The 16,374-nt window shown below is 38.1% G+C and overlaps 1 protein-coding gene across 3 annotated transcripts; it reads left to right on the top strand.

Annotated features, from left to right (window-relative positions):
* Nucleotides 1–392: 392 nt before the first annotated feature.
* LOC124410349 (E3 ubiquitin-protein ligase rififylin) lies at nucleotides 393–4,531 on the top strand. 3 transcript variants are annotated; one of them, XM_046888636.1, is made up of 7 exons: nucleotides 393–833; nucleotides 1,329–1,521; nucleotides 1,628–1,724; nucleotides 1,833–1,895; nucleotides 2,059–2,356; nucleotides 2,507–2,687; nucleotides 2,996–3,511. In XM_046888636.1, the coding sequence occupies exons 1-7, from the start codon at nucleotides 765–767 to the stop codon at nucleotides 3,169–3,171; spliced, it is 1,077 nt and encodes a 358-aa protein (XP_046744592.1). In that variant the 5' UTR covers nucleotides 393–764; the 3' UTR covers nucleotides 3,172–3,511. The 3 variants fall into 3 exon arrangements, with proteins under 3 accessions (XP_046744592.1, XP_046744590.1, XP_046744591.1); XM_046888634.1 differs by adding an exon at nucleotides 4,266–4,531 and having other exon boundaries at nucleotides 394–833; nucleotides 1,628–1,895; nucleotides 2,996–3,184; XM_046888635.1 differs by having other exon boundaries at nucleotides 394–656; nucleotides 749–833; nucleotides 1,628–1,895.
* Nucleotides 4,532–16,374: the final 11,843 nt, after the last annotated feature.

Raw genomic sequence — 16,374 nt, 5'->3', positions numbered from 1 at the left:
ATATCTTAAATAATATGGAAATCCAAAAGTTTGTTCCATCTGGCAAAACCATTTGGGTTATTGTCGTTAAAACTTTAATTAATTCATCAATTCTAGTAGCTTATTTCAGTAGCAAATAGATGTAAGTACTCCATAAATCAACTGTAAGAAGTTTTTAATTTCGAACCAAATAAGTTGTTGGTCAGAAACAAAAAACTTTTTAATCGTATCGTTCTATCTGTAGAAATCTTGTTTTAACTATTTTTCGAATACACTGTACATTCATTGATATAATCAGGCCTCAATACACACCCAGCTGCGATAGCAACGTGTTTTCGAAGAATTATAAGACCGTATGACTTTCTTAGCGAATATTTATCCTCGTTGCAGGCATGTATGTATGTATGTACAATACCAATGTATGCTCGATGGGTACATTCGCATGCGATAGCTGTAACGCATACATACGTACATACATTGTTACATAGGCGTATCGTATTTGATATTGACTGTTAAAATAGCGTTACAAAATTAAAAAAACATTATATGGTATGTATGTACATGCATACATACAGTATATCGTAAGTTTATTGAAGAAAGAAATGTCACGGTCGAAATTATTTACAAGGTAAATGTTCACGACCTGTGTTGAATACTCATACTACACGGAATTGAAAGCGAGGAACTTTTATATGCGTGCAAATAACGGGCATTCGATCATCAAAGTTAGGACTTTGATCGTAACCTAGAATATTACAATTCACATTAGATGTTCCGTACTTTATATGAAGCGAATCTTCTGGAAAATGGCTTGTGAAGGGTGTGCTACAAAATTCAATTTATTCAAAAGAAAAGTAAGTACATATTGCGGTAATAATGAATTAATCCTCTTCCAATCAAATAGTCACATCGATTAAACATAACCTTCTATAATCCCGTATTCACGTAATAAATTTCAATACCGGGAACACCCGAGTGCAGAAGAATATCATTCGTCGATTTAAACAATTGCCATCTTCCTTATTGCATAATTTCTCATGAAACTTCAACTGACAACTAAATTTTTATATTACCGAAGCTGCAATTGTTATTGTGTAGGTATCTGTCGAATGAAACATGATTTCCTCTTTTCTTTTATATCTACTCCATAACGAGCATACGCCTGCTGCAATAAGTATTCTCAATTCTCAGATCACGTGAAGAATGATTATCAGCGACGGGTCGAAGTTATGCATGATAATAAAAGTACAAGTGTCACTTTAGATAGTTTAAATAATTTATGGAAAGTTGAGGATTTTACGTCAGCCAGGATGACTTTTACATTTACTTTCATTTAATTCAATTTCCAGAAACAATGTACTGACTGCTTACGTTACTACTGCACAAATTGTATGACAAGATCCGCGGATAGGAAATTAAACTGTGAGAAATGTCGCCTTTTATCCCAAAGGCCTGTGATACGAAGTAATTTACTCGAAATGCGATCCAAAGATTTGCATCGCTATTTAATGGCCAAGAAAATTTCAACTCGAGGCTGCGTTGGTGAGAGAATTTATCTTCATTGACTTTGGAAAATGTTTTTAATGTTTGTGAAAACTAATGCATTAACTTTGTTCACACACTCTGTTTTTTTGTCATTTGCTTTTAGAAAAAGAAGATTTAGTTAATCTTATTATACAGCATGCAAACGCGACCGACAGCACCTCAAGCAATCAGAGAACAGAGTCCAATCCTGAGGATAATCGGTATATGCATATCTTTCGCGAGTTCGCTTCAACTATTGGTGCGGCAGACCTGCTCAGCAATACTTCAAGGCCACAAAGCTTTACAAATAATGCACCAACTAATTCTAGGATGAATAGGCCCCAAGAATATCCAAGTCAGACTCAAAGAGACAACGAACCTACTTTAAGCAGGTAAGCCAACACAAAAGTGAAATACATTAGCTACTCAATATTCATTGATACTGTATCGATGACAAAATTATCAATCAACTTATCAGGAGAGAGGACAGAACTGACCAAACAATATTTAACACTATTTAATCATTTGTTGTTTTCTTTCTTTCCTTCAATACAGTTCCTTCAATCATTCCAATTCCGTACCAAATTCAAGGCCTAGTCCATCTAATAGCAATGATAGCCAAACTAGACAGAATCCACAGACGTCAAGTGAGGAGGCAACACCAATTATTAGCTGTCCAGAGACAGAAAATCCAACATCCTTCGGTGTGCCACCTACAAACATTGAAATTGAGGAGCTCTCTGATAGTGAAAATAGTCAAGCCAGTGGGCCAGAGCCTCTAATTACTGAACATGATGAAAACGCTGCTGCTGATCTTGAGAAACGCTCTGATATGGTCAAGGAATTGTATAGCGTAAGTTAAACGCTTTCCTAACTTTACTTAGTTTCTGTTCGACAATGAATTATTTTGTCCACATCACCAAAATTGAGTTCACTCAAAGTTTCATTAGTTTTTACCATGAATATTTATATTTGAATAATATATCTATAATTTTTACTTCAGCACACAGGTGCAGTCAAGTTATCTGATATAACAGACATAGCTGAACTTGAAGCTTTGAATGTAAAGCAACTGAAAGACTTGCTGAGTACGAACAGAGTTAATTACAAAGGCTGTATCGAGCGAGGTGAATTATTGGAAAAAGCTTCAGGACTCTGGCATCACCATGTCAAATCTAGAGAGGGTAAGGAAACCTTTAAAGTCTCAGATTTATCCTTAAATCTAAAGGGCATTTGTGAAGAAACAAAAATTCCGTCATATATGGCTGTGAAATATGTTTTCCGTACTTAATTAAAGCTCGAAAAAATTTAATATCAAGATATATATTATATCAAGAGTTTATACTACACAAGCACATACATATATTAAAAAGTGATCTTTTAGTATGCATAAATAAGGTTTTCCATAAGAATAACTCAATCGTGAGTCAAAACTATTCAACATGCAAATAACATAAAATTGATATTTTAATTGAATAATTTTCATTTACAGACCTGGAAAAATTACCATTCAAAGACATATGTAAAATATGCATGGATGCTCCCATCGAATGTGTAATGCTTGAATGTGGTCATATGGCAACATGCCTCAACTGTGGAAAACAGCTGTCAGAATGTCCAATTTGCAGACAGTACGTGATTCGTGTTGTGCGAACTTTCATGCCCTGAAAATGACGTGATGGTAATTTATTATCAAACTTTTTATAGTACTTTACATACTAGAGATTCGGTAGTCATTTTTTATTGAGTATCATTATTCCTCGAATCAACTTACATAGCCACTTATTGTTAATTCATTAGAAGAAATATTTGTACAGAAAATAAGCATGTATCTTTGTTTAGTCAAACTATAATGATAAAGTCGTAAATATTGATCAACAGTCAGATCATCAGTGCTTGATAATTTGCTTTATACAATTAATACGTGTATAGGAAACGAAAAAATTATCATTCCTATATCTAAACTAGCATTTATTTTATTCTTTTCAATGCAATGATAAAATGTTTATCCCCTTTATATTTATAACTATCAAAAGTTATCTTTTGAAGTAATTGAATTTAAAGGAAAATCGTATGAAAAATTACTGAATAATTTTCATTATTCCATCAGAAAAATTAAAATACAGTGGTAAGGTATGCAAACGTTCAGCACAGCTGGTTCATGTACCTCGCTATGTTGTATATTTTTAAAAATTATTTACACTAAAATTTCCATGCCTTATAGAGTCCTTATTGCCATAGTAGTTAATAAATTTACAACGATTCTATCTTAACAAATTCAGTCTACATATTTGTACAGAAGTAGGTAGTGTAAAATAAATCACGATGTGCCCGAGATAATCAACATCGATGGGTAGTGAACGTGTCTCGAATATTACTTACTGTCAGCTTAAAGCGCAACATATTATCCGCTATAGCGAAAGATTTTATGTAAACTATGAATTTAATATATCTTGCGTATCGTTGTGTTCACGATTTTTTATGAGAAACACACGAGGGACTGCAAATATAATTTCCAAGCTAACATTATAATTAGCTTAGAATAAGTTTTAACCGTCTTAATAATTGAATAGAACCTCTATGCTATCGTCTAACTATTGTTATTCACTTGTATTTAAAATGTTTTTGTATTTTTTTAAGTAAAAATGCTGCACACTAGAGATTCATTTACAATCAAAACGAATGGAGCTAGTTAAAGAGAAAAAATATATATCTTGAAATCTGTATAACAGTTTGTGTCATGCTTATTCGATATATTCCAGAAAAGTACTTGCAGTTGACCGTGTCTGCAATATTTCTGCATCAAATGGAATTCTAAATTGGAAAAATTATAAAGTATTTTGCTCATGGTAATTAGATGTAGAATTTTTGCAATAATGTGAGTATGGTTATGCTGACTATATGAAATATGTATAATCCTGCCGATTCATTGCCAACAAAACGTTGGCTTCTTTTTAGAACAAGTACAAGCACTTTACCAAATGTATTGAATTCAATTATCTTATGCAAATATATTCTTATAAGCATATGAATGTAATTAATTTTGAATAAGCAATCGTTGTAATCCTAATTCACGTGTTCGATGAAAGACATCAATTGGGGATAAAAATTCAAAATTAAATGCTGGTTTTGGAACGACGGTTATCCATTTAGATCATGTACAGTAAAATGCCCAAAAGGGTATCCGTACTAGTGATGTAACAAATGTAAATTTTTAAGTATTCGCGAATGCGAGTGCAAATGCGAATATACTTTTTTAAATCTGGCGCCATTTCTCTACGGGTAAAAAGTTGACAACTGATTGACTGACAGGTATACCATGCAAGTCTCATGCACACATTAGCGCCGTTTGCATCTTATTTCGGAAAATCCTGATCCGAACTAAGTCGATTGTTTGTTTGCTTATTTAATGACAAATTTAATAACAAAAAAAAGTCAAGACATATGCGAATATCCGTTATATCACTCTTGGTGTTCCAAAACCAGGTCGATTTTCAATCTTTTCTTTTTTTTAACCCACGTATTAAGATAATCAGGTCGAGCTTCGGCACACAGTTAGCACATAGTCTTGATATTTCGCAGTTTTTTTTTTATTGAAAAATATACATAAAAAACATAGTTACTGTTACTTGAACAAAGCGTTGTAGCTTAGTACAATGATGAAGCTACAAAACTACCGGATACTTTGTTGACAGTTTGAAAATAGCGAAAATGGCAACGTTTCGAAAGAAAAGTTTGATTTTCGTCCAAAAAAAAAAACAACTTTAAACTTTTGGAATTAACTTAATTAACAAAGAAATATACGAAAAAATCAAACGGCAGTTCTATTGAACATGTTTTAAACTATATCCAGTCCAAATTTGATGTAAATTGTACGAATAAATTTTAAGAAATGACGTACACCAGATCGTGAAACATAGTTTCAAGATAAACGCAAAAGAAGAAACCGTACAAAATCCACCGTTTCCATATACATTATTTAGATAAATTTTGGGGCATGCCACGATTTTTGCAATTTTGCATAATTCGTATATAATTGAACTGATACCCATAAAATTGCAAAAAAATCGATTTTTGATTTATTTCAATATTTTATTGCATACAGTCTTAACTTTCATTTGCGACAAAAGTTTGATGAAAATTCCAAAAGTTTACCAAGTTATAACGATTTTAGTGGCGTAGGCTAGAAGGTCCTGGTGCGTTACGGCTCTAGTGGTCCGCTGTGACCTTTTAGCTATTATCAACTATCATAATTTTGTCCTACTAGGTACTCCCACGGGAAATGTTTGGGATATGAATTAATGCTACCAGGTATTTTCACAGGTAAGTTTGTACAGCTGTCCACCTCGCAAAAGCAAAGCTGACGTTTGCCAGCATTATTCAGTTACTCGACGTCAGTGCTACGATACAGTTTTATCGACGTGCAAAATATTACGCAACGAAAATGCTGAAGCGAACGCATTCTGGGCGAAAAGGTACGAAAGATTCCGCTGGACTTCCTTGCCGCATTAAAAAAAATCTCAGGATCCACCGAATCTTTGGAGATCGAAAAGCGATCGAAGAGCAAACACGAGTAATAGCGAAAAAATTGAAAGGAAGTAGATGCATCGATTGGCTATCTCATCGTAGCTGCATCGTAGATGCATCGTAAGCTATCTCACAGGTTTTTATGTTATTAGTGAAACTGTAAAGTGTAAAGTCGTGTAATGGAAAAGTGAAATTTACACAAGTGAACATTGCTGAGTTAAGTTTTCAATTATCGATTTCGGTTGACAAATATGCTTCGATGCACTATATCAACGTAATTTTTCAGGAAGAACCGGTTGCACGCAGTCCGAATACGGTGCAAGCAACGGATTGAGAGTTACAGTCAAAAAATGAAAGATTATCTGTGTAATTCCTCTGCTGTTGGATCGACGCTCTTCTTGATGTCTTTTTTGCATTCCTCAGGGTCCAATTAGTAAAAAAAGAGTCCTGCAAAATGGTTCTGAGGCGAAAAGTTTTCGAGCTCTGAAAACCGCAAAAAAGCATGGTCAAACCTGATGGATTTTTTTCAGTCGTAATTTGGCTGATTTGAAAAACACTCAAATCAATTCTTTGATGCATTATATCGACGTAATTTTGCGAGAGGAATCAATTGCGCAAATCCCAATACGCCATCAGCTACTTCACCTTGCTTTTTCATTTTCTCCATTTTTTCACACTTTTAATTAACAATCATAGATCTTTAAGAGCTTCGAATAAAAACATAATTAGGATCCATTTACCTAACCACGTGGGTCTCGTGGGATATTTTTTCCGTCTATTTTTTCCCGGAAGCTTCCAATTCCTCTTAAATTCAGGAGGAATTCTCCTAATCTGGCTACACTGCATCAAAGGATCGATTCCAGTATTATTCAAAATCATCAAAATTTTGGGAAAAAATCCAAAGGGGTTGGCTTTACTTTTTTTTTGATATTCCGAACGAAAAGTTTTTTATTTCATTATCCTTTAGTATGACTCTTTGTAGAGTAATTGGACCTTCGGGAATGCGAATAAGACGTGAAAAATGGCGTAGATCCAACAGCAGGGAAATTATGAAGTAAATCATTGATTTTTGGCTGTAACTTTTCATCCGCCACTTGCTGCATATTCAAACTGCGACCAATCGATTCCTCTTGCTGAATTACGACGATTCAAGGTGTGACTAGATCGATCCTAGCACTTTTCCAAATCGGCCAAAGCAGACTGAAATAAACCAAAGGGGTTAAATGTCCTTTTTTTCGAGCGGTAAACTTTTCCTCTCAGAGTCTGTTCAAAAAAAGCTTCCAAGACGATATGAGACCCAAGTATTGCAAAAAAGGGGTTTTTGGAACATATTAAAACCAATACCTGATAAGATGCGCTCGCAAACTACAATAATATCTGTCTCATACGACATTGTTAATATTCTGCTTAACCCTTAATTCAGCTGCCATTGAAGCATATTATCTCCATGGGTGAAACGGCTGTTTTAAAATATGTTGTTCAATTTCAATCTGAAAGTTCTGAAATAATTTGACGAATAGTAAAGCACTCTAAAGAAAGTTTTCACATAATGATTTCAGTTTAAAAACTTTTTATTCGGGCATGAAAATTGAAAAGGTCTATTTTTAAAAAGAGTATGTTTTCAAACATTTTGTTAGATAAATATTTGAAACGGCTGAGAAAAATGACTTTTTTCAATGCGAGAGAGGCTTGGCTTCAAAGGGTTAATGCAATGTATATCGCAGTATCTTTTCCGTATATGTATAGAAGTCAGACTCCTTATGTAATATACGTTCATTGAATTGAATTTTTTTTTGTCTTGAACCCCGATGCTATTGGAAATGTTATACTAATTAAGACAATAAGTATACTACTATATTGATTATTGGTACATGTATATCACTATTAGTATAATATACTAGTAAACCATGTTAGAATTATATTATTTCGAAACTTGGTAATATAGTATACACTGACACCGGAACATTTGTACTAGAAATGAGGCTAATTAAATAAACTGAAACTGGAACTGTGTAGCTATCAGGTAGCTATTTTTCTCTTCCGTATCATCATAAGCCCGGTGCAAACTTTATGTTCTTTAGCCATAAGTTTTGATTCGTTGCTGGTAGCAAGTCTAGACCGTGCGCAATGGATTCCTCTCACGGAATTCCGTCGATGTTGGATATGAATTATTCCAGTTCGGCGTTTTCGGATATCGGCCTGAAATGGGCTGGAAATATGAAAAGGCGTTAGCTTTGCTTGTTTGCAATTTTGAGTGCTCGATAAGTTTTCGTCAGAAAATCATTTTACAAAACTCTTTTTCCACTAATTGGACCCCCAAAAATGAAGTAAAAGCAGCGAAAAAAGCGTGGAACCAACTGAAGAGAAATGACGAGCAGATTTGTTCGATTTGTAGCTGTAACTTTTCGTACGTTTGTCGCAGCGTATTATGACTGCGTTTAATCGATTTCTCTGGCAGAATTACGTCGGAATAGTGTCTCGAAGAATTAATTGCAGTACTTTTCAAAGTCGTCGAAATTTTCGCCAAAAATCCGAAGGGGTTGACTTTACTTTTTGGCCATTTCTGGGGCCAAAAACTTCTCGTCTCGAGATCGATTTATATGACCGTCCCTAAGGTAATCCGACCCCCAGAAACTCAGTGAACACATCAAAAAGAGCGTAGGACCAGCAGCAGAGAAATGGCGATGAAAATCTGCAGTTTTTCGGCTGTAACTTTGCAGGTGTTGCTCGCAGCGCGTTGAGACTGCGATCAATCGATTTCTCTCGCAAAATTACGTTGGAATAGTGATCTGAAGAATTAATTGCAGCACTTTCCAGAGTCGTCGAAATTTTCACCAAAAATGCGAAGGGGTTAGCCTTGGATTTTTTTTGGCCGAAAAATCTTTTGTCTGGAAATCGATTAGTATGACGCTTTTTAGACTAATTCGACCCCCCGAAACTCAGAAAACACATGAAAAACAGCGTAGGACCAGCAGCAGAGAAATGGCGATGAAAATCTGCAGTTTTTCGGCTGTAACTTTGCAGGTGTTGCTCGCAGCGCGTTGAGACTGCGATCAATCGATTTCTCTCGCAAAATTACGTTGGAATAGTGATCTGAAGAATTAATTGCAGCACTTTCCAGAGTCGTCGAAATTTTCACCAAAAATGCGAAGGGGTTAGCCTTGGATTTTTTTTGGCCGAAAATTCTTTTGTCTGGGAATCGATTAGTGTGACGCTTTTTAGACTAATTCGACCCCCAGGAACTCAGAAAACACATGGAAAACAGCGTAGGACCAGCAGCAGAGAAATGGCGATGAAAATCTGCAGTTTTTCGGCTGTAACTTTGCAGGTGTTGCTCGCAGCGCATTTAGACTGCGATCAATCGGTTTCTCTCGCAAAATTACGTCGAAATAGTGTTCTAAAGAATTAATTGCAGCACTTTCCAGAGTCGTCAAAATTTTCACCAAAAATGCAAAGGGGTTAGCCTTGGATTTTTTTTGGCCGAAAAATCTTTTGTCTGGAAATCGATTAGTATGACGCTTTTTAGACTAATTCGACCCCCAGGAACTCAGAAAACACATGAAAAACAGCGTAGGACCAGCAGCAGAGAAATGGCGATGAAAATCCGCAGTTTTTCGGCTGTAACTTTGCAGGTGTTGCTCGCAGCGCGTTTAGACTGCGATCAATCGGTTTCTCTCGCAAGATTACGTCGGAATAGTGTTCTAAAGAATTAATTGCAGCACTTTCCAGAGTAGTCGAAATTTTCACCAAAAATGCAAAGGGGTTAGCCTTGGATTTTTTTTGGCCGAAAAATCTTTTGTCTGGAAATCGATTAGTATGACGCTTTTTAGACTAATTCGACCCCCAGGAACTCAGAAAACACATGAAAAACAGCGTAGGACCAGCAGCAGAGAAATGGCGATGAAAATCCGCAGTTTTTCGGCTGTAACTTTGCAGGTGTTGCTCGCAGCGCGTTTAGACTGCGATCAATCGGTTTCTCTCGCAAGATTACGTCGGAATAGTGTTCTAAAGAATTAATTGCAGCACTTTCCAGAGTAGTCGAAATTTTCACCAAAAATGCAAAGGGGTTAGCCTTGGATTTTTTTTGGCCGAAAAATCTTTTGTCTGATAATCGATTAGTATGACGCTTTTTAGACTAATTCGACCCCCAGGAACTCAGAAAACACATGAAAAACAGCGTAGGACCAGCAGCAGAGAAATGGCGATGAAAATCCGCAGTTTTTCGGCTGTAACTTTGCAGGTGTTGCTCGCAGCGCGTTTAGACTGCGATCAATCGGTTTCTCTCGCAAGATTACGTCGGAATAGTGTTCTAAAGAATTAATTGCAGCACTTTCCAGAGTAGTCAAAATTTTCACCAAAAATGCAAAGGGGTTAGCCTTGGATTTTTTTTGGCCGAAAAATCTTTTGTCTGATAATCGATTCGTATGACGCTTTTTAGACTAATTCGACCCCCAGGAACTCAGAAAACACATGAAAAACAGCGTAGGACCAGCAGCAGAGAAATGGCGATGAAAATCTGCAGTTTTTCGGCTGTAACTTTGCAGGTGTTGCTCGCAGCGCGTTTAGACTGCGATCAATCGGTTTCTCTCGCAAAATTACGTCGGAATAGTGTTCTAAAGAATTAATTGCAGCACTTTCCAGAGTCGTCAAAATTTTCACCAAAAATGCAAAGGGGTTAGCCTTGGATTTTTTTTGGCCGAAAAATCTTTTGTCTGGGAATCGATTAGTATGACGCTTTTTAGACTAATTCGACCCCCAGGAACTCAGAAAACACATGAAAAACAGCGTAGGACCAGCAGCAGAGAAATGGCGATGAAAATCTGCAGTTTTTCGGCTGTAACTTTGCAGGTGTTGCTCGCAGCGCGTTTAGACTGCGATCAATCGATTTCTCTCGCAAAATTACGTCGGAATAGTGTTCTAAAGAATTAATTACAGCACTTTCCAGAGTCGTCGAAATTTTCACCAAAAATGCAAAGGGGTTAGCCTTGGATTTTTTTTGGCCGGAAAATCTTTTGTCTGGGAATCGATTAGTATGACGCTTTTTAGACTAATTCGACCCCCAGGAACTCAGAAAACACATGAAAAACAGCGTAGGACCAGCAGCAGAGAAATGGCGATGAAAATCTGCAGTTTTTCGGCTGTAACTTTGCAGGTGTTGCTCGCAGCGCGTTTAGACTGCGATCAATCGGTTTCTCTCGCAAAATTACGTCGGAATAGTGTTCTAAAGAATTAATTGCAGCACTTTCCAGAGTCGTCAAAATTTTCACCAAAAATGCAAAGGGGTTAGCCTTGGATTTTTTTTGGCCGGAAAATCTTTTGTCTGGGAATCGATTAGTATGACGCTTCTTAGACTAATTCGACCCCCAGGAACTCAGAAAACACATGAAAAACAGCGTAGGACCAGCAGCAGAGAAATGGCGATGAAAATCCGCAGTTTTTCGACTGTAACTTTGCAGGTGTTGCTCGCAGCGCGTTTAGACTGCGATCAATCGGTTTCTCTCGCAAGATTACGTCGGAATAGTGTTCTAAAGAATTAATTGCAGCACTTTCCAGAGTAGTCGAAATTTTCACCAAAAATGCAAAGGGGTTAGCCTTGGATTTTTTTTGGCCGAAAAATCTTTTGTCTGATAATCGATTAGTATGACGCTTTTTAGACTAATTCGACCCCCAGGAACTCAGAAAACACATGAAAAACAGCGTAGGACCAGCAGCAGAGAAATGGCGATGAAAATCCGCAGTTTTTCGGCTGTAACTTTGCAGGTGTTGCTCGCAGCGCGTTTAGACTGCGATCAATCGGTTTCTCTCGCAAGATTACGTCGGAATAGTGTTCTAAAGAATTAATTGCAGCACTTTCCAGAGTAGTCGAAATTTTCACCAAAAATGCAAAGGGGTTAGCCTTGGATTTTTTTTGGCCGAAAAATCTTTTGTCTGATAATCGATTCGTATGACGCTTTTTAGACTAATTCGACCCCCAGGAACTCAGAAAACACATGAAAAACAGCGTAGGACCAGCAGCAGAGAAATGGCGATGAAAATCTGCAGTTTTTCGGCTGTAACTTTGCAGGTGTTGCTCGCAGCGCGTTTAGACTGCGATCAATCGGTTTCTCTCGCAAAATTACGTCGGAATAGTGTTCTAAAGAATTAATTGCAGCACTTTCCAGAGTCGTCAAAATTTTCACCAAAAATGCAAAGGGGTTAGCCTTGGATTTTTTTTGGCCGAAAAATCTTTTGTCTGGGAATCGATTAGTATGACGCTTTTTAGACTAATTCGACCCCCAGGAACTCAGAAAACACATGAAAAACAGCGTAGGACCAGCAGCAGAGAAATGGCGATGAAAATCTGCAGTTTTTCGGCTGTAACTTTGCAGGTGTTGCTCGCAGCGCGTTTAGACTGCGATCAATCGATTTCTCTCGCAAAATTACGTCGGAATAGTGTTCTAAAGAATTAATTACAGCACTTTCCAGAGTCGTCGAAATTTTCACCAAAAATGCAAAGGGGTTAGCCTTGGATTTTTTTTGGCCGGAAAATCTTTTGTCTGGGAATCGATTAGTATGACGCTTTTTAGACTAATTCGACCCCCAGGAACTCAGAAAACACATGAAAAACAGCGTAGGACCAGCAGCAGAGAAATGGCGATGAAAATCTGCAGTTTTTCGGCTGTAACTTTGCAGGTGTTGCTCGCAGCGCGTTTAGACTGCGATCAATCGGTTTCTCTCGCAAAATTACGTCGGAATAGTGTTCTAAAGAATTAATTGCAGCACTTTCCAGAGTCGTCAAAATTTTCACCAAAAATGCAAAGGGGTTAGCCTTGTATTTTTTTTGGCCGAAAAATCTTTTGTCTGGGAATCGATTAGTATGACGCTTTTTAGACTAATTCGACCCCCAGGAACTCAGAAAACACATGAAAAACAGCGTAGGACCAGCAGCAGAGGAATGGCGATGAAAATCTGCAGTTTTTCGGCTGTAACTTTGCAGGTGTTGCTCGCAGCGCGTTTAGACTGCGATCAATCGATTTCTCTCGCAAAATTACGTCGGAATAGTGTTCTAAAGAATTAATTGCAGCACTTTCCAGAGTCGTCAAAATTTTCACCAAAAATGCAAAGGGGTTAGCCTTGGATTTTTTTTGGCCGGAAAATCTTTTGTCTGGGAATCGATTAGTATGACGCTCTTTAGAGTAATTCGACCCCCAGGAACTCAGAAAACACATGAAAACCAGCGTAGGACCAGCAGCAGAGAAATGGCGATCAAAATCTGCAGTTTTTCGGCTGTAACTTTGCAGGTGTTGCTCGCAGCGCATTTAGACTGCGATCAATCGGTTTCTCTCGCAAAATTACGTCGGAGTAGTGTTCTAAAGAATTAATTGCAGCACTTTCCAGAGTCGTCAAAATTTTCACCAAAAATGCAAAGGGGTTAGCCTTGGATTTTTTTTGGCCGGAAAATCTTTTGTCTGGGAATCGATTAGTATGACGCTTTTGAGACTAATTCGACCCCCAGGAACTCAGAAAACACATTAAAAACAGCGTAGGACCAGCAGCAGAGAAATGGCGATGAGAATCTGCAGTTTTTCGGCTGTAACTTTGCAGGTGTTGCTCGCAGCGCGTTTAGACTGCGATCAATCGATTTCTCTCGCAAAATTACGTCGGAATAGTGTTCTAAAGAATTAATTGCAGCACTTTCCAGAGTCGTCAAAATTTTCACCAAAAATGCAAAGGGGTTAGCCTTGGATTTTTTTTGGCCGGAAAATCTTTTGTCTGGGAATCGATTAGTATGACGCTTTTCAGACGAATTCGACCCCTAGGAAGTCAGAAAACACATGAAAACCAGCGTAGGACCAGCAGCAGAGAAATGGCGATGAAAATCTGCAGTTTTTCGGCTGTAACTTTGCAGGTGTTGCTCGCAGCGCGTTTAGACTGCGATCAATCGGTTTCTCTCGCAAAATTACGTCGGAATAGTGTTCTAAAGAATTAATTGCAGCACTTTCCAGAGTCGTCGAAATTTTCACCAAAAATGCAAAGGGGTTAGCCTTGGATTTTTTTTGGCCGGAAAATCTTTTGTCTGGGAATCGATTAGTATGACGCTTTTTAGACTAATTCGACCCCCAGGAACTCAGAAAACACATGAAAAACAGCGTAGGACCAGCAGCAGAGAAATGGCGATGAAAATCTGCAGTTTTTCGGCTGTAACTTTGCAGGTGTTGCTCGCAGCGCGTTGAGACTGCGATCAATCGGTTTCTCTCGCAAAATTACGTCGGAATAGTGTTCTAAAGAATTAATTGCAGCACTTTCCAGAGTCGTCGAAATTTTCACCAAAAATGCAAAGGGGTTAGCCTTGGATTTTTTTTGGCCGGAAAATCTTTTGTCTGGGAATCGATTAGTATGACGCTTCTTAGACTAATTCGACCCCCAGGAACTCAGAAAACACATGAAAAACAGCGTAGGACCAGCAGCAGAGGAATGGCGATGAAAATCTGCAGTTTTTCGGCTGTAACTTTGCAGGTGTTGCTCGCAGCGCGTTTAGACTGCGATCAATCGATTTCTCTCGCAAAATTACGTCGGAATAGTGTTCTAAAGAATTAATTGCAGCACTTTCCAGAGTCGTCGAAATTTTCATAAAAAATGCAAAGGGGTTAGCCTTGGATTTTTTTTGGCCGAAAAATCTTTTGTCTGGAAATCGATTAGTATGACGCTTTTTAGACTAATTCGACCCCCAGGAACTCAGAAAACACATGAAAAACAGCGTAGGACCAGCAGCAGAGAAATGGCGATGAAAATCCGCAGTTTTTCGGCTGTAACTTTGCAGGTGTTGCTCGCAGCGCGTTTAGACTGCGATCAATCGGTTTCTCTCGCAAGATTACGTCGGAATAGTGTTCTAAAGAATTAATTGCAGCACTTTCCAGAGTAGTCGAAATTTTCACCAAAAATGCAAAGGGGTTAGCCTTGGATTTTTTTTGGCCGAAAAATCTTTTGTCTGATAATCGATTAGTATGACGCTTTTTAGACTAATTCGACCCCCAGGAACTCAGAAAACACATGAAAAACAGCGTAGGACCAGCAGCAGAGAAATGGCGATGAAAATCCGCAGTTTTTCGGCTGTAACTTTGCAGGTGTTGCTCGCAGCGCGTTTAGACTGCGATCAATCGGTTTCTCTCGCAAGATTACGTCGGAATAGTGTTCTAAAGAATTAATTGCAGCACTTTCCAGAGTAGTCGAAATTTTCACCAAAAATGCAAAGGGGTTAGCCTTGGATTTTTTTTGGCCGAAAAATCTTTTGTCTGATAATCGATTAGTATGACGCTTTTTAGACTAATTCGACCCCCAGGAACTCAGAAAACACATGAAAAACAGCGTAGGACCAGCAGCAGAGAAATGGCGATGAAAATCTGCAGTTTTTCGGCTGTAACTTTGCAGGTGTTGCTCGCAGCGCGTTTAGACTGCGATCAATCGGTTTCTCTCGCAAAATTACGTCGGAATAGTGTTCTAAAGAATTAATTGCAGCACTTTCCAGAGTCGTCAAAATTTTCACCAAAAATGCAAAGGGGTTAGCCTTGGATTTTTTTTGGCTGAAAAATCTTTTGTCTGGGAATCGATTAGTATGACGCTTTTTTGACTAATTCAACCCCCAGGAACTCAGAAAACACATGAAAAACAGCGTAGGACCAGCAGCAGAGAGATGGCGATGAAAATCTGCAGTTTTTCGGCTGTAACTTTGCAGGTGTTGCTCGCAGCGCGTTTAGACTGCGATCAATCGATTTCTCTCGCAAAATTACGTCGGAATAGTGTTCTAAAGAATTAATTACAGCACTTTCCAGAGTCGTCGAAATTTTCACCAAAAATGCAAAGGGGTTAGCCTTGGATTTTTTTTGGCCGGAAAATCTTTTGTCTGGGAATCGATTAGTATGACGCTTTTTAGACTAATTCGACCCCCAGGAACTCAGAAAACACATGAAAAACAGCGTAGGACCAGCAGCAGAGAAATGGCGATGAAAATCTGCAGTTTTTCGGCTGTAACTTTGCAGGTGTTGCTCGCAGCGCGTTTAGACTGCGATCAATCGGTTTCTCTCGCAAAATTACGTCGGAATAGTGTTCTAAAGAATTAATTGCAGCACTTTCCAGAGTCGTCAAAATTTTCACAAAAAATGCAAAGGGGTTAGCCTTGTATTTTTTTTGGCCGAAAAATCTTTTGTCTGGGAATCGATTAGTATGACGCTTTTTAGACTAATTCGACCCCCAGGAACTCAGAAAACACATGAAAAACAGCGTAGGACCAGCAGCAGAGGAATGGCGATGAAAATCTGCAGTTTTTCGGCTGTAACTTTGCAGGTGTTGCTCGCAGCGCGTTTAGAC

Source organism: Diprion similis, chromosome 9 (genome assembly GCF_021155765.1).
Source record: "Diprion similis isolate iyDipSimi1 chromosome 9, iyDipSimi1.1, whole genome shotgun sequence".
In the NCBI taxonomy this organism is placed as follows: Eukaryota; Metazoa; Arthropoda; class Insecta; order Hymenoptera; family Diprionidae; genus Diprion; species Diprion similis.
This window is presented reverse-complemented; position numbering and strand designations above follow the sequence as displayed.